The sequence below is a fragment of the Coloeus monedula genome (assembly GCF_965178545.1).
Source record: "Coloeus monedula genome assembly, chromosome: 14".
Lineage (NCBI taxonomy): Eukaryota > Metazoa > Chordata > Aves > Passeriformes > Corvidae > Coloeus > Coloeus monedula.
The window spans coordinates 20,661,598-20,685,464 of NC_138794.1; the positions used below are offsets into that span (position 1 = coordinate 20,661,598).

General features: G+C 56.1%; 2 protein-coding genes across 4 annotated transcripts in view; one reads left to right on the forward strand and one right to left on the reverse strand.

Moving 5' to 3' along the window:
* ZNF609 (zinc finger protein 609) overlaps nt 1–8,752 on the forward strand; it is a 64,503-nt gene extending 55,751 nt beyond the window's left edge. For 2 of the 3 annotated variants that reach the window (XM_082290506.1, XM_082290507.1), the window contains exons 4-10: nt 2,023–2,110; nt 2,470–4,825; nt 5,249–5,615; nt 5,767–5,942; nt 6,439–6,655; nt 6,778–6,847; nt 7,007–8,752. In XM_082290506.1, coding sequence (XP_082146632.1) covers nt 2,023–2,110; nt 2,470–4,825; nt 5,249–5,615; nt 5,767–5,942; nt 6,439–6,655; nt 6,778–6,847; nt 7,007–7,013 — 3,281 coding nt within the window. In that variant the 3' untranslated portion in view covers nt 7,014–8,752. Of the gene's footprint in view, nt 1–2,022; nt 2,111–2,469; nt 4,826–5,248; nt 5,616–5,766; nt 5,943–6,438; nt 6,656–6,777; nt 6,857–7,006 lie in introns of all 3 variants that reach the window. The other variant, XM_082290508.1, reaches the window with a different exon arrangement.
* Nucleotides 8,753–10,725: 1,973 nt separating this feature from the next.
* OAZ2 (ornithine decarboxylase antizyme 2) lies at nt 10,726–23,398 on the reverse strand (the record flags this gene model as incomplete). Its single annotated transcript, XM_082290527.1, is given in 6 exon segments — nt 10,726–11,477; nt 13,265–13,350; nt 15,180–15,355; nt 20,026–20,106; nt 20,108–20,180; nt 23,379–23,398. Coding segments are annotated over 6 exon segments (570 nt in total). The 3' UTR covers nt 10,726–11,343.
* Nucleotides 23,399–23,867: the final 469 nt, after the last annotated feature.

Here is a 23,867-nt window from a genome sequence, read left to right on the forward strand (position 1 = left end):
GACGCAGCGGGTGAAAAAAGCTGCTTAGGATCTATCCCGGGGTTTAAATTGTCCTGGGTTATTGTTGGAGGATTAGGAGGGGATTTGGTATGATTGGTTGCAGCGGGTTAAATATAGGCTGGTGTGTGTTGGAGGGCTGACATTCCAACAGGGAAGGAGGGATGGTGCCGGCTCGCTTTTGCCCCTTCCTCTTTCATCTCTCTTGTGACTGTGGTGGTAGGGAGGAAAAATGCCAGCACCTCCTTTCTAATATCACACGCTGGCCCCAGGATGCACAAGAGACTCCAGTGGTTTGTCGTGCAATTAACTTCCAGCGGCACACGTGGTCTTCTTTGGCTTCAAAGGTGGGGAGAGCAGAGGGACCGGGAGGGGTGGGGGCTGGGTTAGTGCTGCTTGTCTCTCAGTGGCTCCCAGGTCCTTGGGCAGCTCCTGGGAGCATCCCACAGCAGCTCCCCAGAGGTGTCCTGGGAATGGTGGGGCTGGGTTGGGGTGCAGGATGCAGCCAGGAGCTTCCTTGGGTTTTAAGGAAAGGGGGACAGGCTCCTGCCTGCCAACAACTGCTGCATTAGGAAGAACAGAAGGCCACACTCCATGTGTCCTCTTTGGGATGCCTGGAACCAGCATCCCCCTGTTCCCATCGATCTTTCCATGTGTGAGGCTGTGGGCTCCCAGCAGTTGGTTTCTCCCTCAGGTTGTCTCTATCATCACATCCTGGCCACGTCTTTGTTAAGGCAGGTCCCCATCACCTTTCTCTGAAGGCAGAACCCAGCGTCTCTTGCTCACTGGGATGAGCTGGTTGTGGCTCTTGGCCGTGTGCTGGCACCATGTCTTCCCATGACCTGCTCCTGACATTTTTCAGGAGGAAAAGGAGAAAGAGAAGATCTGCATTTCATTTCTCTTTCTGAAGGAGCCCCACGTGTCGGGCCTTGGCTCCACGTATTATCCATGCTGAAGCCTGCAGCTGGCTGCTGGCACAGCACAACGGGGGATGGGGGCTGAGATTTATAAACATGCTTCAGGCACAGCTGCTCCAGGCTCCCTTGGCTCCATCCATCTCCCGGGGCCGTATATCTCACTGCGCTCATCAACCCCTGCAAACGCGTTTCTTATTTCCTGAGTTTTACCTTGCTGGGATAAATGTGCCTGGCACAGCAGACTCTGCTCCAGTTGTGTGGAAATTAGAGGCAGGGAGGAGACACCACAATGCTGTGGAAGACCCCTCTGCCTCCCAAAAGAGGTGCTGAGAGTCCTTGGCCTTGGCATGAGTATGAGCCAGGAAGTTCCTCTTTTGAGTTAGCGTGGAAAAGCTGAAACTCCAAGGTTTTCTGAATACCCAGTGGCTTTGCTCCATGATGGGAGGATGTGGCCCCATGGATGGTTCTCCAGATGGAAATACAGGACAGAGGGATGTCCCTGGAGGTGCTGGAGCAAAGTGGCACAGGGCAACGAGGGTTATTCCACCAGGATTGGGTTTTCCTGCCAGGGACAGTCGCCTGAACAGGAATGCTGGACTCAGCTTGCCATCTAGTGGCAATAGCAGCCTTCTCCAGAGGGTCATGAGGTTCATGGCCATGCTGGTTCATAGCCCTGCTGGGGGGTGTGCAGCTCTGCTTTGGGTTCCACAGCCTTGCTGGGGGCTTTCTGCATTTCCCCCAGGGGCTTCCCAGCTCTTCCTCCCTGGAGACCACCTTCCCTACCCTACCTAAGCACACATGGAGCCAATGTGGATCTTCAGGTCCCCCCCGCCCTTTGGGTGTCACTGGGTTTTAACATCCCATGAAAATAGGGAAGAGGAAGAGGGGGCAGGTGAGACATGCCAAGGAAAGGGATGAGCTGGGAGTTTCCAGCTCCCATCTTGGTGCCCCTCCAGCCCTGAGCCTCATGTCTCACCTCTTCTGAGAGCCCAAGACCCCTTGTCCACCTTCCTTCAGCCCTAGAGCTAAGCTCTTCCTCCTGCCTGTCTCGAGGGGCAGGTTCCTGGCACCGTGGGATCACACCTGGCCCTTTCCCCTTGCCTTGCAGGGATGCTGGTGGTCAACGTCACCTGGAGGAACAAGACGTACGTGGGGACGCTGCTGGACTGCACGCAGCATGACTGGGCACCTCCCCGGTAAGAGGGTGGGGGCCTCCAGTGGGCTCCCAGCACGAGGGCAAATCCAGCCCTGTACGGCCCCCACGGCACCCAGGACTCTCTGCCATGTGCCCACGGGGCTGCCACAGGGGTTGGAATCTCCTCCTTGCCCGACCCAACTGCTCCTGTGACTCTCTGCCCCTGCAGTCACACGTCCCTTGTCCTGGGGGCTGGAGATGGTTTAGCACATCCCGGGGACCGCTCTGGTTCCTCTTTATCGGTCAGCGGGGGGAGAAGTCTATGGGATCGGTAGTGAGGGGAGTAAGGGGATCCTCACTGTGCCTTGGGGACAGCACAGCCATCTCTCTGTTAAGACCTCTGTGTCCTCCTCCCTGCAGGTTCTGTGACTCTCCCACCAGTGACCTGGAGATGCGCAATGGCCGGGGCAGGGGCAAGCGCATGCGCCCCAACAGCAACACGCCGGTGAACGAGACGGCCGCTGCCTCGGACAGCAAGGGGACCAGCAACAGCAGCAAGACCCGGGCGGGAGCCAACAGCAAGGGGCGCCGGGGCAGCCAGAACTCCTCGGACCACCGCACCCCGCCTGGTGGCACCGCCGAGGACGTGAAGGCCAGTCCCTCCTCCGTCACCAAGCGGAAGAGCAAACCCCTCTCTGACATGGAGCTGAACTCCAGCTCAGAGGACTCCAAGGGCAGTAAACGCATCCGCACAAACTCAATGGGCTCGGCCACGGTGCCGCCTGCCGCGGTCAAGGTGGAGCCGACTGTCCTGGAGCGCAACTGCCCTTCTCCCATCCTCATCGACTGTCCCCACCCCAACTGTAACAAGAAGTACAAGCATATCAATGGGCTGAAGTACCACCAGGCCCACGCACACACGGATGATGACAGCAAGCTGGAGGCAGATGTGGACAGTGAGTATGGTGAGGAGCCCTCCCTGCATGCTGACGTCGGGAGCTGCAACGGTGCCGCTGGGACACAGAAGGGCTCCCTCTCACCCGCTCGCTCGGCCACCCCCAAGGTGCGTTTGATGGAGCCCCACAGCCCCTCCCCATCCAGCAAGTTCAGCGCCAAGGTCCCCTGCAAGAAGAAGGTAGGTGGGGAAGGGGACACAGACCCAGGTGCTCTGTCCAATGATGGCTCTGAGGATGGTCCCTCAGTGGCCGATGAGACGAGTAACGATGACTTTGATTCTCTGGAGAAGCGATGCATTGATAAGGACAAGTCAAAGAAGGCCTCTGGTGCTAAACAGGAGAAGATCCCTTCCAAAAGCTTGAAGTCCGCCAGACCCATTGCACCGGCCATTCCCCCGCAGCCAATTTACACCTTCCAGACTGCCACGCTCACCACAGCCAGCCCCGGCTCCTCCGCTGGCCTCACCACAACCGTGGTCCAGACCATGCCCAACAGCCCCCAGCTCAAACCCATCCAGCCTAAGCCAACGGTGATGGGAGAGCCCTTCGCCGTCAACCCTGCCCTCACCCCTTCCAAGGAGAAGAAGAAGAAAGACAAGAAGAAGAAAGAGCCCAAAGAGGTGGAAAACCCTTTGACTCCTGGCAAAGCCTGCAGAGCAGAGGAAGGTAAGAGCCCTTTCCGGGGGGAATCCAGCGAGCTGGGAATGAAAGGCGAGGGGCTGCTGAACGGTTCATCCGACCCCCACCAGAGCCGGCTCGCCAGCATCAAGGCCGAGGCGGATAAAATTTACAGCTTCACCGACAACGCACCCAGTCCCTCCATCGGCGGGGCCAGCAGGTTGGAGAGCACCAACCCAGCCCAGCCCCTGACCCCACTGCACGTTGTCACCCAGAACGGGGCAGAGGCCAGCTCAGTGAAAACCAACAGCCCGGCTTACTCGGACATCTCCGACGCTGGGGAGGATGGGGAGGGCAAGCTGGAGAGCGTGAAGGCAAAGGATCCGGAGCAGCTGGTCAAGGAAGGCGCCAAAAAAGCGCTTTTCCCACCACAACCGCAGAGCAAAGAGTCTCCCTACTACCAAGGCTTTGAAACCTACTATTCCCCTGGCTACCCCCAGGCCAGCCCAGGACCCCTGAACCCTGGCGGGCAGTCTGCAGCCGAGACACAGGCCTTGAAGCTGAAGAAGGACGAGGAGCAGGAGAACCCGGAGGTGAAGGTGAAGAGTGAAGGCTGTGAAGAGAAGAAGGCAGAGCTCGGCAGTGGCTCCAGCCAGCAGCCCTCAGTCATCCAGCAGCGCCCCAACATGTACATGCAGTCCCTCTACTACAACCAGTACGCCTACGTGCCGCCCTATGGCTACAACGAGCAGGGCTACCATGCTCACCTGCTGAGCACCAACCCTGCCTACCGCCAGCAGTACGAGGAACAGCAAAAGCAGCGGCAGAGCCTGGAGCAGCAGCAGCAGCGAGGGCTGGAGAAGAAGGTGGAGCTGGGCTTGAAAGAGAGGGAGGCGGCTCTCAAAGAGGAATGGAAGCAGAAGCCACCCATGCCCCCAACGCTGACCAAAGCCCCGAGCCTCACGGACCTCGTCAAGTCGGGGCTGAGCAAGCCCAAGGAGCAGGGAGGTCCTGATATGGCCAAATCCGTCATCATCCCCAAGCTGGAAGACTCGTCCAAGCTGTCCAGCAGCCAGGTTGCCGAGGGGCTCAAGGTGAAGCTGAGTGAGGCTGGTCACCTAGGGAAGGAGACAGCTGAGATGAAGCCTGGCTCCGAGTGTGGCCGGCAAGCGGAGGTGGACCCTGTTCTCTGGTACAGACAGGTAATGCCCTGCCCTGTCTGCCAGCCCAGCCACGGGTTTGCTCCTGCAGGAAGCTGCTCGCTGGGCTTTGCTGGGGCCATCACCTCGGAGAACACGTGTTGTCCTCTGCTTGTGGTGGCACTCCATGGGATTCCCTTGGGACCAGAAAAAGGGTGGGGCTGTGAGGCCATGGATAAGCTAGGGAGAGTCTGGGGAAGGGGGCTGGTGTTTGCTGGTCTCCTCCAAACACAGCTTGGGACGGATGGGGCTGTGGGGAGGCATCTGCTCTGGTGGTTGGCTGTTCTTGCAGGAAGTGGAGGCCACGGATGGGCCAAGGAGAGCCCTGGGGAGTGGGATTCACCAGTCTCCTCCAAACGCAGGCTGGTTTTGGGACAGGCAGGGCCAGGGCGAGGCAGCTGTTCTGATGGTTGGCTGTTCTTGCAGGAAGCTGAGCCGCGGATGTGGACCTACGTGTACCCGGCAAAGTACTCAGACATCAAGACGGAGGATGAGCGGTGGAAAGAGGAGAGGGACCGAAAGTTGAAGGAAGAAAGAAGTCGAAGCAAAGAAGCTTCGTCCAAGGAGGACGGGAAGGAGAGCACCAGCTCCGAGTGCAAGCTGACCCCCACTGAGGAGGCTCGCATGGTGGGGAAGGACCCCAGGCCCAGTGTCCACGTCCCCGTGTCCTCACCCCTCACGCAGCATCAGTCCTACATCCCCTACATGCACGGCTACTCCTACAGCCAGTCGTATGACCCCAACCACCCCAGCTACCGCGCCATGCCCACCGTCATGATGCAGAATTACCCAGGTAGGGAGCCAGGCCCTTCAAGGGGTGTCCGTTCCCGGCTGTCCCTGCTCCCAGGGTGGGGGATGGCTGTGGGACATCCTCTCACACACATACAGAGCCCCATGCTCCCACTGTGCTGCCCGAACTGCCCTGACTGCTCTTCTCCCCCCAGGGTCATACCTACCCTCCAGCTATTCCTTCTCTCCGTACGGGAGCAAGGCGTCCAGCAGCGATGACAGCGACAAGTCCCGAGCCAGCCCCAGTGTGAGCTGTAAATCCAGCTCGGAGTCCAAGGCCCTGGACATCCTGCAGCAGCACGCCAGCCACTACAAGAGCAAATCACCCACGGTGAGGATCAGAGGGTGCTGGCTTTGCCCAGCTCTGTGGGATAGTCCCTGGATCCTGTAATGAGGTGGGAGCAGCTCCGCTTGCCGTGTGGTTTTGCTTTTTCTGCTGCTGTGGGGGACCTGCAGCTGTGGAGTATCCCAACATTACAAAGCCTTTGGGATGGACCAGCCAAACCTGTGCCCCAGCACTGGGGCGTCTCCAGGCCCTGCAGCAACCAGGTGACACTTGTCCTCAGCCCTGGAGCTGGCAGGTGGGATGTGGGGGCTGTCTCCATCCCATGGCTCCTCCTGGGCTGACCTGGGAGACAGAGCTTGGACACAGTGAGGAAAGAGTTGTCCTCAAACAGGCCCTGTGTTCTCCACAGGCTCTTGGCTGTCCCACCACTTCCCATCAGTATCATGGGAGCCTTTTGGGCAAAGGCAGAGGGAATATCCTGGTGTGTGCCCCGGGGTAGCTGGTCATGTCCCTCAGCATGTGTCTGCTTTCCCCTCTCCAGATAAGCGAGAAGACGTCTCAGGAGCGGGACCGCGGCGGCTGTGGGGTGGTGGGGGGCAGCGGGAGCTGCAGCAGCGTCGGGGGAGCCGGCGCGGGGGAGAGGAGCGGTGACCGGCCCCGCACGTCGCCCTCCCAGCGCCTGCTCTCCACGCATCACCACCACCACCACCTCGGGTACTCGCTGCTGCCAGCACAGTACAACCTGCCCTATGCAACAGGTGAGAGCGGGGCTGGGCTGGGGGGGAGCTGCACCTGCCCTTGGGCTGTGGGACCCTCACACTGTCCCCAGCGAGGTGCCCGGCCCTGTCTGCCAGCTCCTGACACCTCTTCTCCCCCCCAGGTCTCTCCTCCACAGCCATCGTTGCCAGCCAGCAAGGCTCCACTCCCTCCCTATACCCACCTCCCCGGAGGTGAGAACGGTAAGGCTCTGCTCCCGCCGCACCTCCGCGTGGGCGGCTGGGCTGGGCCGCAGGTGGCTGGGCCGGGTGCTCACGGGTGCCCTCGAGGGTTTAGGGTTTGCCCGTGGCCTCGGGGCTCGCGGGAGCTGACTTGCCCTTGGGTCGTGGCAGGATGTGACACGCCAGGATTCCTGGGCTGTACAAGACGTGTGACTGGCTCACATGGGGAAGCGCTGGAGACTCCTTTAGACATCAGTTGAATGGTGTTAATTTGTACTGCTTGACGTTCCTGCCGTGATCCGAGGCAGACTCTGTCTTCTCCCCCATCGGACACACACTGACTCCCCACCACACCCCTCTCTGGTGAGTGGATGAGCTGGTACCTGCGGATATATTTATTCTACTGGGCACCAGCGCTCAGGTTGGAGGTGACTCACCTGCCTGGTGCATATGAAGAGGAAACAGAAGCACTGAGGTTTCTCGATGAATTTGGGACCCTGCCGTGTCTCTGCGAGCTGCTGCTTCACGACAGGACTGGGGGCAGGCGGGGACTTGGAACACGGGGCTGAGCCTGCCGTGTGGCCACAGTCTCAGGAAAGGAAGCAAGGACTGGCTCACGGAGCCTCGGCAGGTGTCGGGGGGCTGGTGCAAGCTGGGCGGGCGGGTGGCAGCCTGGCTGGAGGCAGCTGTGGGGCTCTCCCAGTCACTCATCTGGTCCTGCACCCCACAGCACCCACAACTCTGTGCCTGATCTGTCAACACATGGTCGATGGCCAGAGTGGGGGTGGGGAAGCTCTTGGCTCTGGCAAAGCAGCCTCTGCCCATAGGGCCTGGGGCTCTGTGGGGCTGGGGGCAGCAGGGCACAGGCTGCCAGGGCCCCCCAGGCCATGCATGGTCCAGACCTGCCCGTGGCTTTTGCTTTGGTTTCTGAGCTGCAACTCTGCAAATCCCAGCCTCTCCTCTGCCCCACTACCATGGCAAGTGCCCCCCAAACCCTGGGGCAACACATCCTGCTGTGGGGGGCTGTGGCTCCCCTTTTCATCCACCTTTTGCTTTTAGGGCGGCTTCCCCAGGTCGCAGGCAGGGCGCAGTGAGGAACAAGCACACTTAGGTTCTGCCAGAGGCATGTGGGGCCATGCTGGTCCCCACTCCAGCCTCGTGCCAGGGCTGGGGGCACCAGGTCCTGGAGGAAGATGGTCCCCACTCCTGGCTGCTCCCCAGCTCCGAGGACAGGGGCTTTCTGGTCCTCTGCCCCCGCCCCAGAGCGGCTCTCTCTCCCCAGGCCGACACTCTACCTCGGCCCCGCAGCGGCCGGGCCGCCCCTGCTGCCCCCGCCTCTCCCGCTGCCCAGCCGGGGGACATGGGGGCCATCGGTCTCGGTTGTGTGTGTCCGTGTCGCACCCGGCCCCGAGGGCCGCTGTACGGGGATGCTCTGCCCGCTGGGCTCTGTACATACTGTAAAAAGCAATTGTTTGAAAGCTGTTGTTTTGGGTTTTGTTTTCTTTCCCCGTTTCTTCCCCCATCCCACTGTACCCAGTTGGAAAGGAGGCACTGGCTGCTCTCGGCCCCAGTTCAGGTGCTGGCAGCATGGTGGCCCCGGCCTGCTCTTGTTGTTTGACTCATTTTTCTGCCACTCTTCGTTGTCTTTGGAAGGAGATGGGGCCGCGTGGCCCGGCACACTCCGCAGGGACAGGGTGGGTGACGGACCCACCCCGCACCCGTCACAGAGCCACGTGCAGCCACGGGGCTGGGGACTGGCGGGGCCAGAGTGCTTTGGACAGCCCCACATCCCACCCGTGGAGGAGCGTCCCACTGGCTGCTCCTACCTCCAGCCTCGGCCGGCCCGGCACAGCCTGGCTCCCAGCACGGCCGGGGCCCACAGCGGCTCCAGCGGCGCAGAGGAAGTGCCTGGGGGTGTTGGGGGGTGCCACAGGCTTTGCTGGCAGTCGGAGGGGGTCGGGGGGCTGCTCCCCACCTTCCCAGTTGGGTCCCAGTTGAGTCTCCCTTTAGGTGTTAAATGAAACAACAGTTGATGCAGAATAGGTTTGAGGTTTGACATTTCCTGGGTTCTCTGGGCCACTTGTTGCCCACGGGGCCACCCCCAGCCCCGGTGTCAGACCGTTGGTGTTTATAGCTCGTTTCCATTGGCGTTGCTGTGTTGGGTTTCATTTCAGTCTTCCTGACTCTGCCCTTCTGTAAAGTGTACATTATTACCAAGTTCCTTGTTTTTTTATATATATATATATAAATATATATATATACAAACTGTACTCTTCTTGCCTTTGTACATTTGGGCAAGGAGGGAGAATAAATCTTTTTAAGAGACAATCACAAACCTGTGAGGGTGGCTTTTTCTTCCTGTTCCCCCAAGTCTGGTCCTTTATCCCCAAAAACTGTGGCCAGTGACTTTTGGGGGTGGGAGGGGGGGTTCCCCCATCTTGGGCATCTGAGAAGGCTCCTGGTGCTCACTGATCCAAGGCCCTGCGCCCCTGGATCCAGCTCTGCCCCACCACTTAGGGCTCTGGCGGGGCCTGCAGCTGAACTCAGACCTGGCAAAACCCCCCAGGCTTGAACCCCTGGGCACCAAGGCCCTGCCCTACACCACGGCCCCAGGGCAGAGGAGGTACTGGGCGCACAGGGCGGTCACAGGGCAGGGCTTGGTTCCTCCAGCTTTGCCACGGAGGTGATCTGTGTGGGAGGCAGCACCCAGGGACGTAAGAGGCACCTTCCAGATTTTCCAGAGGGTGTTTTGGAATGCATTTGGTGATCTGAGAAATCCACATTTGCCCACCTTTACTTGAGGCAGGGCAGGAGAGGATTTGGGACTGTCAGAGAAGCAGATGCAGTGGCACAGTCCCGCATCTCCAGCACAATAAAGAGCTCAGATCAGCCTCACCCCAGCTCCTGTGACCAGAATCCTGCACTTTTCCAGTCAATTTTACCAGTGAGAAGGAGCAAAGTGGTTCCCATCCCCTCAGGTGCGATGTGCCAGCCTGGAGCACCATGGGGTGGCAGCAGGCTGCCGGCACATGCAGAGATGCCCAGGAGGCACCGGCCAGTCCTGGGCCAGAGCCGGGGCAGCTCCAGCTACAAGAAGGGATGAAACTGCACCCTTCTCAAGCCAGAAGCAGCACTCAGCAGTTTTAGCCAGGGAACACCCATTCCCGAGGGCTCCTCTTTCAGGGGACAGCCCAGTTGATTTTAAACTGATGTAGGGTCTAATACCCTGCTGGAGGGAGCAGAGCTCCTTTTGGCCCCTTGGTTTCATGGAGGGGAAGGAGGGCAAAAGAGACCCAAATTTTAAGATGATTTATTCACACACATTCATATCCCAGCCCCACCTCTCCCAAACCAAACACTGACCATGGTGGATATGGAATGACTCAGGTCCAGCTTCCAACAGAATCCTCGTCGGAGGGCGAGAGCACAACAGGAGCAATCCCACAACAAGGAGCCAGGCCAGGAAGAGCCGCGGGCACGGCCCTGGGGCACATCCCCCTTCCCTGGGGCCTGTCAGACAGAGCCAGCCAGGATACAGTGCCACAGCACAGGGACAGGGCACCTCCTTCTCTGGCATGGGACAGGGCTGGGCTGAGCCACGACTGACTGCTGGCACCATGGCCCCTTCCCAGAAAAGCTCCTGGATGGGGAGAGCATCCCAGCACCTGCCCCCACACAGCCCTTTGGATACAGCCACTGGTGGCATCTCGAGCCTCGAGCTCATCCCTGTGGGAAGGTGGACAAGAGCAGAGGTGAGGGCTTGGGGTTGCTCCGGCCCCATCCCGGCTCAGAGGGTAAAGGCAGGAGCTTTTCTTGGCTCTTTGGACCATTGCAACCATCACCCTGCAGCTCAGGAAACTGCTCCTCCCAAATAAGCAGCCCCAGGTGTGTGAAGTTCATCTGAATGCCCCTTTTATTGAATGCCGTGATAGTGCAGTGGGAACATGGAACAGGGTTAAGACTGCGTAAAACAAAAGCTGGAAGAGCAAGAAGTTTTCAAAAAAGGGAAAAATAAAGGTTAGACCAGTTAAACCAGCATTGGAGTGGAGACACATGGGGGGGTTTAATGTAGTGTTAAAGGATAAACTCGAGCGTCTCCTGCACGTGCCCCACACCAAGCCAGGCCGTTTTTAAGGTCTTGAGTGGGAAATGAACAGGTGTCCCAGCTGAGCCCACGCCGGGCGGGCAGGAGGCACCGACGCAGGTTGGGAGGAGTCCCGAAGGTGGTACCGACCCCAGGGCTCCCACACCACGCAGCTGCATGGGAAGAGCTCCTATGCCAGTTCATGAACATCTTCCTTTTCCTAGTGATGATTACATGTGTGATAGATAGTTCTCTAGGCAACACGCTTCGATGAGAGTCAACTCTGGGGATACACAGCCCAATCTAACAATGAGAAATGCGCTTGCAGTCCAACAGAAGCTTGGCTTCCCTTTCCTCAGGAAAGGAGGTGGTCCCCTCTCCCCTCCACAGCAAATTGGGGTCCTGCTGGAGTCCCCCTCTGCAGCTATTCTTCATCGGAGGAAGAGCTCTGATCCAGGGGGTACACCATGAACATCACGTCCGGCCGTGACGGGACAGCGGGATGGCCAGGCCGCACGATCTCAAAGCCCAAGAAGCTGAATGTCTTCAGGAGTGGAGCTACCAAAGAGAAGGAAATCTGTTACCACCAGGAATAATCCTCTTTACCTCTCCCTTGAGCCATGAATATCCATCCAAGTGCATGGGACACCCTCTATGAGTGCATCCAGAGCCTCCAATGCAGAGAAGCACAGCCCTCTCCAGCAAGGCTTTTTGTCTCCTCCTGTGCTCATCGCAGCTGCTCCTAAGTGTGAAGGGATTTCAGCTGTGCAGCTGAGCAGCTTTGTCCATATTTCTCCTGCAATGTTTCTTTTATCCCCCGTGAGAAACAGCAGTGGTTGGTGGTCTGCCTGCACCAGGTGCACATCCCCGCTTTCCCAGGACGCATGTGGCCATCCCACACGTTTTGTCCTGCCCCAGCATCCCCAGAGTGCTGAGAGAGGACAGAGAGCAGCAAAGAGGAATCTGCTTAGGGATGAGGCATTTGCTGTCTCCATAAAGAGGTCCTGGAGCTCAGTGGAAACTCCAGACAGCTCTGCACAGCCCGGGGTGGGACCTCAGGAAAGCCACTTTGGGTTACATGTGGGGATTCCGAGCGGGGCCAGCCCAGAAGCCCCCAGACCTCGGGGCTGTCAGATGTGGTTCTGTGATGCTGTGCCTGTGTCACTGGAGCAATGGCTTCCCGTGACCTGTGGCACTCACCCTGGTGCAGTGTCCCACTCCTGTGGCACCCTCGGGCGATCAGCTCCAGGACACTGAATGACCATGTAGAGGAGCTCCTGAAGGTATTTTCTGGCAGCACTGAATTTCAGCTGCATAGACAAGGACCCAGGATCTGGAGCCCTCCAGAATTCCTACAACAACCCCTGGCATTGGCTGTCCCCTGTCCCCAGCCTCTGCGAGGGCCACCTACGCAAACCAGTGCTGGTGGTGACATAACAGCCAGGACTTGATTTGGAAATTATTCCTGGCATGGTAATATGGGATGATGACATCTTCCTAGGCTCAGCTCAGCTTAGCTCTACTAAGGGCCTTCATTTCAGAGAAGCCGGGGCAGCTCATGAAGCTGCAGAGTAAAATTAGAACTGGGGTTGGAGTTACTCGCTAGGATACAGCCCGAGTCTGGTGGGATTTAGAGTGACATGTCCCCAGCCCCCCGGCTGTAATCCCTCACCCAACACGTCTATCTTTAGATCCTAATGCAGCCCCCAAAGCCATAAGCATCTCGAGCCAGGGCCAGGATTACCTGTAAGCCTGGAAAGGACAGAAGTGCCAGGAGATCTTTAAAAAGCTGATGAATTTCAGGGCAACAGGGTCTAAGTGCTTATTTTCCATCTAATAACTCCTCCCTGGTTTCACCTTCCAGGTCAGAGCAGCCTGGTGCCAAACAGAGACTTCACTGCTCACCAAAAGGGGAATATTAACTGACTTTGGATGAGAAAACCCCCCAAATCATTCAGGAGCAGCTTTTTGCACCAGAGTATTTAATGGCAGGGCACCAAACCAGGTCTTATCATGGAATCCCAGATTGGTTTGGGCTGGAAGGGACTTAAAGCTCATGGAGTTCCACCCCACTGCCATGGGCAGGGACAACTTCCACTAGACCAGGTGCTCCAAGCCCTACCCAGCAGACCTGCTGGAGAAACCACAACACGCCCTTCACCCTTACCCTCCAAAAAGGGCTTATTTCCTCCACAGGAAACTATTCCTCTAAGAATTAGGCACATAACAACCCCTGCACTAGGAGGGTCCTGTGGGTCTTGCCCTGGGATTACCAAGTTTCTTTACAGGTTCAGCAGCACCGTGTGGGATGTCAGGAGCAAACCCGAGCGCGGGCCAGCCCTCACCTCGATCTTCTCTGCTTTTTCTGAAGCAGATGAAGACATAGTTGACTTTCATTTTTTCTTCAGCAAACTCCAGCAGTGCTGACAACCTGCCAAGGAGGGGGAAGACAAACGGACATCAGCTCTGGGAAGTCCTGTCCTGAGGAAGCCTCTGAGCATTATCGAATTATCAACTGTTTGGATGTTTTCAGACACAAAGATTGTTTACAGCCCCCTTCCAGCGAACAATGGGTGCTGAAACAATGGGCTTCCTGCCCTGCACATTCAAGAGCTGTCCTTGCTCCGAGTCACGACAAGTCCCTGTCCTCACAGCCACAAACACCCTCCCCACCCGTGGTGCTTTGGGACTGAAGCCTTCGTAGGCAGGAAGCGGAATATCGCAGCTGCTCCCAGGCCAGGCTGCATTCCCTGACAATGCACAGGGGGGATCTGGGAGTTCTGTGCTTTTTGGGAAGGAAAACCGCCCAGAACCGAGCTCATGGCAGGCAGAAAAGGAGAGCCAACCATCCCCAGAGAATGTGTGCGCAGGCAAAGCCATTTCCTGAGCGCATCGGCTGCCTGGCACAGCTGCTGCCCCCTGAATCCTCGCTTCCTGCCTTTCCAGCTGGATTATTTCTGCCACCTCTTGATGGAAGCGGTGCTGCAGTAACCCCTCTGCGAGCCTCCGGGGTGGCACACGGAGCAACTGCTGTCACTTGTAACCACTGGCGCTGCCAGAGCAGTGACAAACAGGCCTTCACTCCACATCTCATTAACCAGCCGTCAGCACAGCAGCACAGGAGATTAAATTTGCAAGGGTTCTGTTAATATGTTAATGAACTACTTTAATTATGGCCTCTCCTCGGCTGTTTCACCCAGCTAAAAATAACCTGACAAAATTGTGCTTTAAGTCACAATGACACTGGCAAATAAATCCCCTCCCAGAAGGACCCATTCCCGGGAGAGCCCAGAGATTTACGGGCCAACCGCAGAAATTACACAAACATATATCTGCACTCAGAGTCAAACGAGACAAGTGCGAGACAGCAGCAACACTGCCACTTCCTGAAGGTGCACACCAGTGGGTTTTTCCTTAATTAGCTCGTGTCACCGAGGGCTGAAGCCTGCTTGGAGATTTAGGCGGAGCGGATTGCCCCACAGAGGAATCCAGCAAAGCCACATCTACGCTGCAGTGGAGACCTCTGGCACAGCACTTGGCAGGAGGAGCTGCTCTGGAAGCTGCGTTTACCCAAACTTCCCAGAGCAGAGCTGTCTGGACAGAACACGAGCAGATTCTGCCAAGAGAAAAATCAGAGCTGCTGGCAGAGCCCGGCGCCAGCGCGGCAGCGCTCCAAGAGCAGATCCACCTACTGACGAGGAGAGCATCAATAGGATGGAGGGGTTTTTTCTTCCCTGGAAAAGAGGAAAACCAGCCAAGATAGGCTTGCCAAGTGGCCAGCGGAAAAATAAAATGAAAAAATAATAAAATATCAGAGAGAATCTTGTTGGCTTTCTATAGCAGAGTATACAAAGATTCACTCTGCTCATTTATTGCTTGTTTTTCATTAGTGTTGGGACTCAAAAAATGGCAGCTCATCTGGAATTACCACTGGGGGGGAAAATGTTCCCATGGGGGGACTCTGCAGACAAGGGAGCAGAATGTGCACAAACCATGAACAGAGCTGCCATTGCACAGCCCATTCTCCCTGCACACAGCTTGGAATCCCAGGACGGTTTGGGTTGGAAGGGACCTTAAAACTCATCTCGTTCCAACCCCTGCTATGGGCAGGGACACCTTCCACTAGACCACACTGCTCCAAGCCCCATCCAGCCTGGCCTGGAACACTTCCAGGGATGGGGTGTCTGTCCACCATCACCCATGTAAGCCAAGTCCTGCCCCACAGGAGCCACAGCTGCACCTTTGGGATCCAGAACTTACCCTTCTTTGCTTCCATCAGCTAATAAACCATCAGGGATTTCCACAAAGAGGCTCTGGTTTGAGAGCACTGCATCCCAGGAGGAGGTCTTCACCTCTGTGACCTTGTACTGGAAGTGGACAATGTGAGGCTTCCCTTCGTGCACTGGGACATCTTGGCTAACAGTGATCTTCTCATCCTGGGAAAATAAAAAATGTAAAGTCCTGCACAGCCAGGGGACAACTGGAGACAGCAAATGCAAAGGAAGGATCTTAGGGTTTTACTGAGAAGAGGATTATGATTTTCCCTTCCCTTTTTGCTGGCTCAGGGACACACCACACAGTTCTCAGCCCTCAGAGTGATTTATAGCTGTGTTCTCCTATTAAGGGAATGTAGTGTTACATATTGACATAATATTAAATTTCAGAGTAGAAGACTCCACTCCCTCACTGCCTCCTCAGCCACATCTGGTGGTGCTTCATGAACTGCCCTTCCAGGAACACAACTGGACCCAACACACTGGCAGAGCTTCTGCTGCCACAGCCCAACCAGTTTTGGTGCCTCCCCATTCCCCACCACAGCCTTTCTGTTCCAGGAGTGACCACAAATTGCTTTCCCAGATTTTATAACCAATGGTTTGCCTCCTGGTGTAAGGGAGGGAAACACAGAGCGCAGGGAGATTCCAGAGCCGATGTGAAGCTTGTGAGGAGGTCTTCTCCAGAGACCACAAACACACACGTCCCTCCCCAGCCCTGCCCCATGAGAATACCAAGCATGCAGATCACTTGGGATCAGCTCAGCAGTTCCTAGAAAACAATTCCGTGGTTAAAGCTCCATTCCTTCAGACAATTCCTGCAGGCACTTGGCTTGCCCAGTAATGATTTCCATGTTCCAGTGCAAAGAGCCCCAGCAAAAGCAGCAGAGCCCTGAGTTAATGCTGTTAACTGCAGTGAAGCTGAACCGTCCCCTGTGCCTGGTGACAGCTCGTGTGTCCCTGTCCCTCACATTCACAGGCATCTGCACAGCTTTGAAGGGCAGAAGTAAAGCAGATACTCGAGGTCGTGAGAGCACCTGCAGGGCCCTGTGTCCCTCCCTCCTCAGCAGGTGGGTGGGCAGTGGTTCGCTCCACTGGGTCACTGGGTGAGCAACTGTCCAACCTCCAAGTATTTTATTTTAACAGGGTGATTAATTCAGCAGCTCCTTACAAGCCTTTCCAGGCTCCTCCAGCCACTGTCCCAGTGCTTTAATTCCTATTACCTCGTGTCTTAAAATAGATGCCCCTTGGTTTGACTATTGTATGACAGAGAAGCCGCCGAGGACATTCACACTGGTGACAAAGTAACACCATGTGCAAAGTGGGAGCTGCCTGGCCTCGGAAAGCAGAGCAGAGGAAGCTGCCATTCATTGAAAGCCCACAAAGCTGAGCTGAAAAACAAGTTTACACTTCATCAGAATAAATATCCTGTAGGAAATAAGTTTATTCACAGAGTTTGAAGGAAGTCTGAGTGGCTGAATGCACCAGAAATGCACTGAGAGCTGCTCTGGTGAGGTCAGGCTGTGGCTGTGATGAAGCCAGCAGAGAGAGGCAGGGCTGAGTACAGAGGTACTTAAAAAAACCCCAAATCCAAGGGACTTATGTACATATCCTTCAGCAGTGACTTCACAGGAGCCTTTATAGCTGTTGTTTTAGTGTAGAAGGTGTTTCTGTTCCAGAAAACATCCTTCTCTCCAGAAAAGCTCACAGATCGTGCTTTTCCCATGCTCACAAGACTGAAACCGGGTGAGGAAGGTAAGGAAAGCAGGCTGGGATTGACATGGGAGGTGTGCCTTTGGGTGGGAAGACTGGCACTGCCACAGGAAGGGAAAAGCATTCTGAGCCATTTGGTTCAGAAGCTCCTTGTCACCAGAAATTATGTCCAGTGCTCTAAACCCAGTGAGGTTGTTCCACTGAAACCCCCCTGTGACAGCCTAGGAGCCAAAGACAGCATGACCACAGGGATTAACAGAACCAGTTCCCCCGGTTCAGTGGGAATTACATTTACACAGCCTGGCTGGGGCAGCTGACACTTTATTTCTAGGCATCCTAACAAGAGATGCCGGGGAAGAGAAGGGCTCTGTGGGCTGCTCCTGTGAAGCAGCAGCAGCAGCCCAGAATTCTTTGGAAGCTGCTCAAAGCAAAATCCTGTTTACACATCAAGCACTCGGTTTTAGTTCACCCTGGAAAAATCCCCACACAGAATCCCCCTGCCATGTTCCTGTGGACAAAATCCCCTGCCACCAGACTGAATTTTACCCAGCTGCCCAAACCCTGGCTCCCCAGCCCTCCGGCTCCGTTTCAGCAACACAAAGTCGCGAGGACCAACTTCCACTTGCTTCCAATTCACTGAGCCCAAGATTCTCCAGCTCTGCTCCGCTCCTCAGATGTCCCAGGAAGGACAGGAGGAGGCCCTGGCGTGTTGGCAGGGTCAGAAGGAAGGATGTTATGATCCACCCTGGCCAAGTGAAAGGCGTGGAAGCACCGGCTGCTGGCATGTGCTACACCTGCAGCCTCCTGCCAAGTCTGCCAGCCAGGGCATGTCTCGGCTGCTCACTGGGCACTGTGGCATTCCCAGCTCCAGCAGAGCTCCCCGGATGGAGGGCTGAGCTTTAAGTCTCTTAACACAAAAATGCCAGCACTTACAGGGAGCCCCGATTTATAGCAGCGATGTACCCGAGTGCTGCGTGCGCCAGCAGAGGCAGGCGTGCTCGGAAAGGTCATCCCTGGGACTGGAACAGCTGATACAGCTGGAAAAAGGACTTAAGCTTCTGGATCCAGATGCCTTTCCAGGTCATGCTGGTGGCTGCTGGCTGGAAAGCTCAGGCTGCTGTAACTACAGCACTGCCAGACTGAGTGGGTGACCGAGGGGGCAGACAGAGCCCTGTAACCCCTCTGAGGTCTGACACACCTCAAATCCTGGGGTCAGTTCTGTGCCCCTCATTCCAAGACAGATGTTGAGGGGCTGGAGCATGTCCAGAGAAGGGAAGAGAGTTGGGGAAGGGTCTGGAGCACAGGTCTGATGAGGAGCAGCAGGGGGGGCTCAGCCTGGAGAAAAGAAGGTTCATGGGGGATGTTCTTGCTCTCTACAACTCCCTGACAGGAGGGTGCAGCCAGGTGGGAGCTGTGCTCTGTTCCCAGGGAACAAGGGATGGGATGAGAGGAAATGACCTCAACCATTTCCAGGCCAGGGGAGGTCGCATCTTAGGGAGAATGTTTTCTCCAAAAGAACTGTCCAGCCCTGGCACAGGCTGCCCAGAGAAATGCTGGAGTCACCATCCCTGGAGGGATTTAAAAGCCCTGTGGATTCGGCACCTGGGGACATGGGTTAGTGGTGAACATGGCAGTGCTGGTGGAACAGTTGGACTCAATGACCTTAGAGGGTTTTTCCAACCCAAACAATTCCATGATCCTTTGTTACAGCAGGGGCTGATTTTCTGATAGATTCTGCTAGTTTTGTCAAGCAATAAATCCAGGAAGAATTCCATCCGTATTTCTGAGATGCAGTTATCTGGAAGACATGCCCCTTGCCTACACACCACTGCCAAAATCTGTGCAAGTTCAAGGCTGTACTGGAATCAAAGACTCCAAAGTCACCAAACCATGATTCCTCCCACCCTCCTCCTCCATGCTGAGCCCATTTTCTGCCTCTGGGCCTTGCCTGGTGCTCACATGAGGCTTGGCAAAGCTGGCTGGCAGGAGTTCCCATTTCCCACCCAGAGGGGAATTAACTACTTGTCCTGAGCCCTCTTGAAGCTATTTTTGTACCTTCTTTCTGTGACAGGAAGCCCACTGTACTGCTTCTCTGGAGTCTGTACCCCTCTGTACCCCCCAAACATCTGTGACAGTTCACCTCAAGCATTAAACTGATGGGATCTTGTCACCGGAGGCTCAGAGGTTGACATTTTGAAAGGCAAGTGGGTGAGAAAAGTGCTGAAAATTCACCAAAGGTAACTCTGAAAGCAACCATGAGGTCTGTGATTCTCTCAGAAACTCCAAGAGGAGACTCTGGAGCTGTGGCCCAAAAGAGTCTGTATCTTTTCATCATGTAACATCTGTGTGCCACCCACGGGTTAATTAAAAATCAGGTCTAACGCCTGTGACAACACCCCTGGCTCAACAGCCAAATTTGCAAGATGAGCATAAATTCAGGCTGCCTCATCTAAATGGAAGAGCAGCCCTTGTCCCAGAAAGGAGACAGATGTGAGCCAAGTCACACAAGTGCCAATTACTCTACAGGAAGGAGCAGCCAGGTCTCCTCATTCGAAAGGAAAGGTCCCGTGGAATGAAGAGGAACACAAAATGAGAGAGCTGCAAGCCTGCAGACACAAAGCCTTCCTGATCTTGCCCTGCCTGTGCTCATGTTCTAGAGGCACCCCTGCCTGGGAGCTGCATGGCTGCCTCTCCCATCTGCACCTCGGTTCAGGCAGCTCCCAGGCCCCGGCAGCTTCACCTTCCGGACCAGGGCGCAGGAAGGCGCTTATCAGCCCTACCCTGCCCGCGTTTCACCTTTCTGCTTCCCGCTTCCTCTCTCTGCCAGACATTTCCGAAGCCCTTTCATGTTATGATAATGCGGGCTCTGTGTACAATAGCTGCAGCAGGGCCCAGGGGACAGGCTGGTGAATGATCTGCTGCACAATGGTCTCTCATTTCTTAATAAACAGGTGATATTTAAGCAGGAGAGAGCTGCTTGCAGCTCAGTCCCTGAAAAATTACCTATTCTCCCACTTATTATCTTGGAGTTCTTTGCATTTACTCCCATCAGACTCCGAAAGAAACTGAGCACAGTTGTAACACAGGTACAAGTCAATGTAGAGATGTTAAATCTTTCTCACCTTATATATCAGAGCTGAAAGAGAAGGATCCCTGCCACCCCCTCGCCCACCGGGGATCTTCGACAGTGGGTGAGGGGCATCAGGAGCACCACAGAGGCCCTGGAACGATGTGCCTGCAGCACTGCAGCTGGGGACAGTTACTCAAAGGTAAAATACTACTGCAAGAAAAAGAGAGAGCACCAGGTTACATTAGCAGGGATCACATTTCAGAGGCTCCAGCTTCTCAAACCCCCAAATCATTTGTATCCCTGCTCCTCCACAGCACCCAGACGGCAACATCGAAACCACCCCCTGCCCCAGTGGCACTAGAACCCAGCGTGTTTTGTTAGGAATGGAGGAGGGGCTGGAGCCAGGAACCCAGAGAGAGTGCTGAGCAACCTCATGCTAATAAGGGAGGCCTGGAAGGCTGCCAGGAGCAGATGGCTGGGAACACATGACCAGATGAGCACACATTTTCTAGAGACAAATATCTACAAATAGATCAACAGGGCCCAGGAGGAGAAGGTTTAAGTTTCACACTTTCAGACCCAGGAGGAGTGAAAGGATTGGTTCTTCAAACGCCTTCAACACGCTCCACAATGTCCACGGCGATGTTTTCACACACACACGAAATGTCATGCAAGCATCCTCCACCCCAACCCTAAAAACTACCAATTCACCCCACAGAGCTACTTTGAACAGCAAGAAAACACATTTCCCTTGCAGTTTCCAAGTTTGTTTGGAAGTCTTACCCACGGTCTTCCAGGATCGCTTTGGACACAGGCTTTAATACCTGCTCCAGCTTTTAGGAAGCTCATCAAAGCAAATTATTTTACTTCTGGAGCCTTGGTTCCTCTCTCAGCACCACAAAAGCTCTGTGCTGAGGCTCAGCAATGTTCCTCTAGCACAGCCTGCAAAAGCCATGCAGGGAAACCAGTCCTTCCCCAGTGCTCCCGTTATGAAACACGCCGGCACAAAGCTATGGAAGCACCACCAAAACAACGGGGTGAGGGAGGGTTTTCATGAGCACAGAGCGAGGAATGAGGCTAAAGTGGATAAATTCTGCAGCTGTACTGACAACTCACTGTCTGCCCTGAAACTTCTCACTCGAGCTGTTCTCAATGCAGTGTTTTTCCACTCTAATCCCTCTCCACGAGGCAGACAGGCTTAAGTATCCAAACACCAAGTAAAGATCTGCACTGTCAGAACCACCTGAGATGCCTAAAAACACGGAATCAGACTGGTTTGGGCTGAGAGGGACCTTAAAGCCCATCCAGTTCCACCCCCTGCCATGGGCAGGGACATCTTCCACTACACCAGGTTGCTCCAAGCCCCATCCACCGGCCTTGTAGCTTGCCTGTGCCAGCTGCAAACAAACTACTAAAATTTGGCATTTCTGAGTGCCAAAAACCTAACTCACGAACGCTCAAGGCAGAATTCGCCACGGATCTCTGCTCACCACCTACCACCAAAACCATCTTTCTACAGGAAACACTAATACTCTTCCTCCACATATTCCCTCCCCCAGGTTCGATAGACAAGGCTCTGGGGCAGCATTCCCATGTGCTAGAGCAGGGACCTCTTGAAGAAAAGGCAGTTTAAATACACCAGGAGACGTCTGGGGGCAAAGCCGGTGTTCTGTGCTGCCTGGTGTGCCTCGGGCTATCAATGGGCCAGTGTGTGTTCAGTAGTAGTGGATGTCGAGAGGATGACAAAGCACTTTGTGCCGTCCCCACCCCCAGAAAGCTGTTGGCAGCTTTGTTATTCCCTTCCCTCCTCCCTCTACCCTCCAGCCAACAATGTACTATTGATAGCTCTTTCCAACTTGCGGCCAAGGCATCGAGAAGCTGGATAATGAAGTGGAGTTGTGGGAAAAAAAAAAAAAAATTAAACAGAGAGGCAGTTTTCATGCAAAGCAGCCCAAGACACTTCCCAGTTTCACTTCCTCTGGCACATGCAGAAGTCAAAACACCAGCCCCCTTCAGCTGCTGCCTGCACGTCCTGGCCCAAATCCGCACACCTCCACTCTCCCCCTCCAAAATCAGGGTCCCTGCATGCCACCACTATCCCCCCCAGGATAAGGGCTCTGAGAGCAGCACCCTCAGGGGAGAGAGTGCGTGTGGGGCACAGATTAAAAGGGCTTTTGCTTTCTCCAGCTGTGCTTCAGCTCCCTGGGAAGAAATTCATGCAAACACCCGACAGCGTCTGATCCCTTCATGCATTCTTGTGCAAACGGCAACTCTCCCTGCGGCCTGCTTATTGCTTGCAAGTTAGGTTTGTGCTCCCTTCTGATGTCTCTCCTCCTCGGAGAAGCTGCTTTCCTGCAGCTTGGTTGAAATTAAGATGCATTTAGATCACCAAGGCCTTTCCCCGGAGAGACTCCTCAGTAAAAGCTGCTCGGCTGAGCCCTGCCCGAAAGGGGAGCTGGAGGCCGGTGTTACGCTCTCATCCCGCGGGTGTAATTTTAACTCCCTAAACTCCCAGCGATCCCAACCCCGTGCCCTGTCCCTGGGAAGTGCAAAGGGCAGCTCGGCAACTTCAAAACCCCATCACAGCTGTTCCTAGGCAGCCCCGGCACCCGGAGCCAGGCTGGGATTACCACCAGCACATCGGGGGTCAAAATCGGCACATTTCCTTGTGTTTTGGGGATTTTATTTGTTTTGAACACTTAGACCAGATGGAAGAATCGACAGGCCTCCCCTGACGTTGAAGAAATGACTGTTTTGTTTGTTTTCCTTTCTGCCCCTTCCCAAAACAGGCACTGGAGATGCAGCTGCATAACAATAATAATAATAATAATAATGCTAGACACATATCCAGGAGCCCGATTTGAGGAGTAAATTGTAAACAACCATCTGATGAACACAGCACAGCTCAAGCATCTCCCACACAGACAGCGGCCAAGAACCAAGGCTGCTTCATACGCATCCTCTGGGCTCTTATCGGCGACAGAGGCGCAGGAAATGACACTCTGGGGACTCTAAACAAGGAACAGACACACGACATAAATCGGTCAGCTGAGAAAAATACAGAGATCCCGCAAGTTCGTGCCTGCTGGCACCCAACCTGCCCGGAAAAGGCACCTTTCTGCAGGCAGAGAGAGATGCGGGGGGTGCGGGGAGGGAGCGCTCGGACCCCGCCGCGGCGAGGGCTGCTCAGAGAGAGGTGCTCAGGCCCCGGCGAGCCCAGACCCAGCCACGGGAGGTTCCTCAATGGGGAAGCGACGCCCCGATGAGGATTTTAAACGGAGAAAGCCGGAGCGGCCTCCCCACGTCCCGCGGCCTCCCCGTCGCCTCAGCGCCCGCCCGCGCCCCCGGGCCCGCCCGCCGCCGCCGCGCTGAGGAGCGAGGGAGAGCAGGGGGCGCGCCGCGCACCTGTCCTGGGTGTTTATCATCCTGGGCTCGCTCCGGTGCGGCTGCGGTCGCTGCTGGCGCTGGTGCCCGGCTGTGCCCCCACTCCGCTCCGCTCCGCTCGGCGCCGCGCTCCGACTGACCCCGCGGGCCCGCGCGCGGACACGCCCCCCACGCCGCGCGCGCCCGGCCCCGCCCTCGCCCCCGCCCCGCGGCGCGCGGGCAGCCCGGGCACGCGCCGCCCCAAACAAAAGCGCGCGCCCGGCCACGCCCCCGCCTCGCACCGCCCCCCGCGTGTGACGTCACCGAGCCGTGCGGGCGCGCGCCCCCTGCGGCCCTGGAGGGGGGTGAGGGGAGCGCGCCTGAGGCTCCCGGTGATCCCCGGGCTCCCGGTTACCCACAGGGTCCCGGTCATCCCCTCAGGCTCCCGGTGATCCCCGGGCTCCCGGTTATCTCCAGGGTCCCTCTTCTCCCCACGGGCTCCCGGCTCTCCTCGGGCTCCCGGTTATCTCC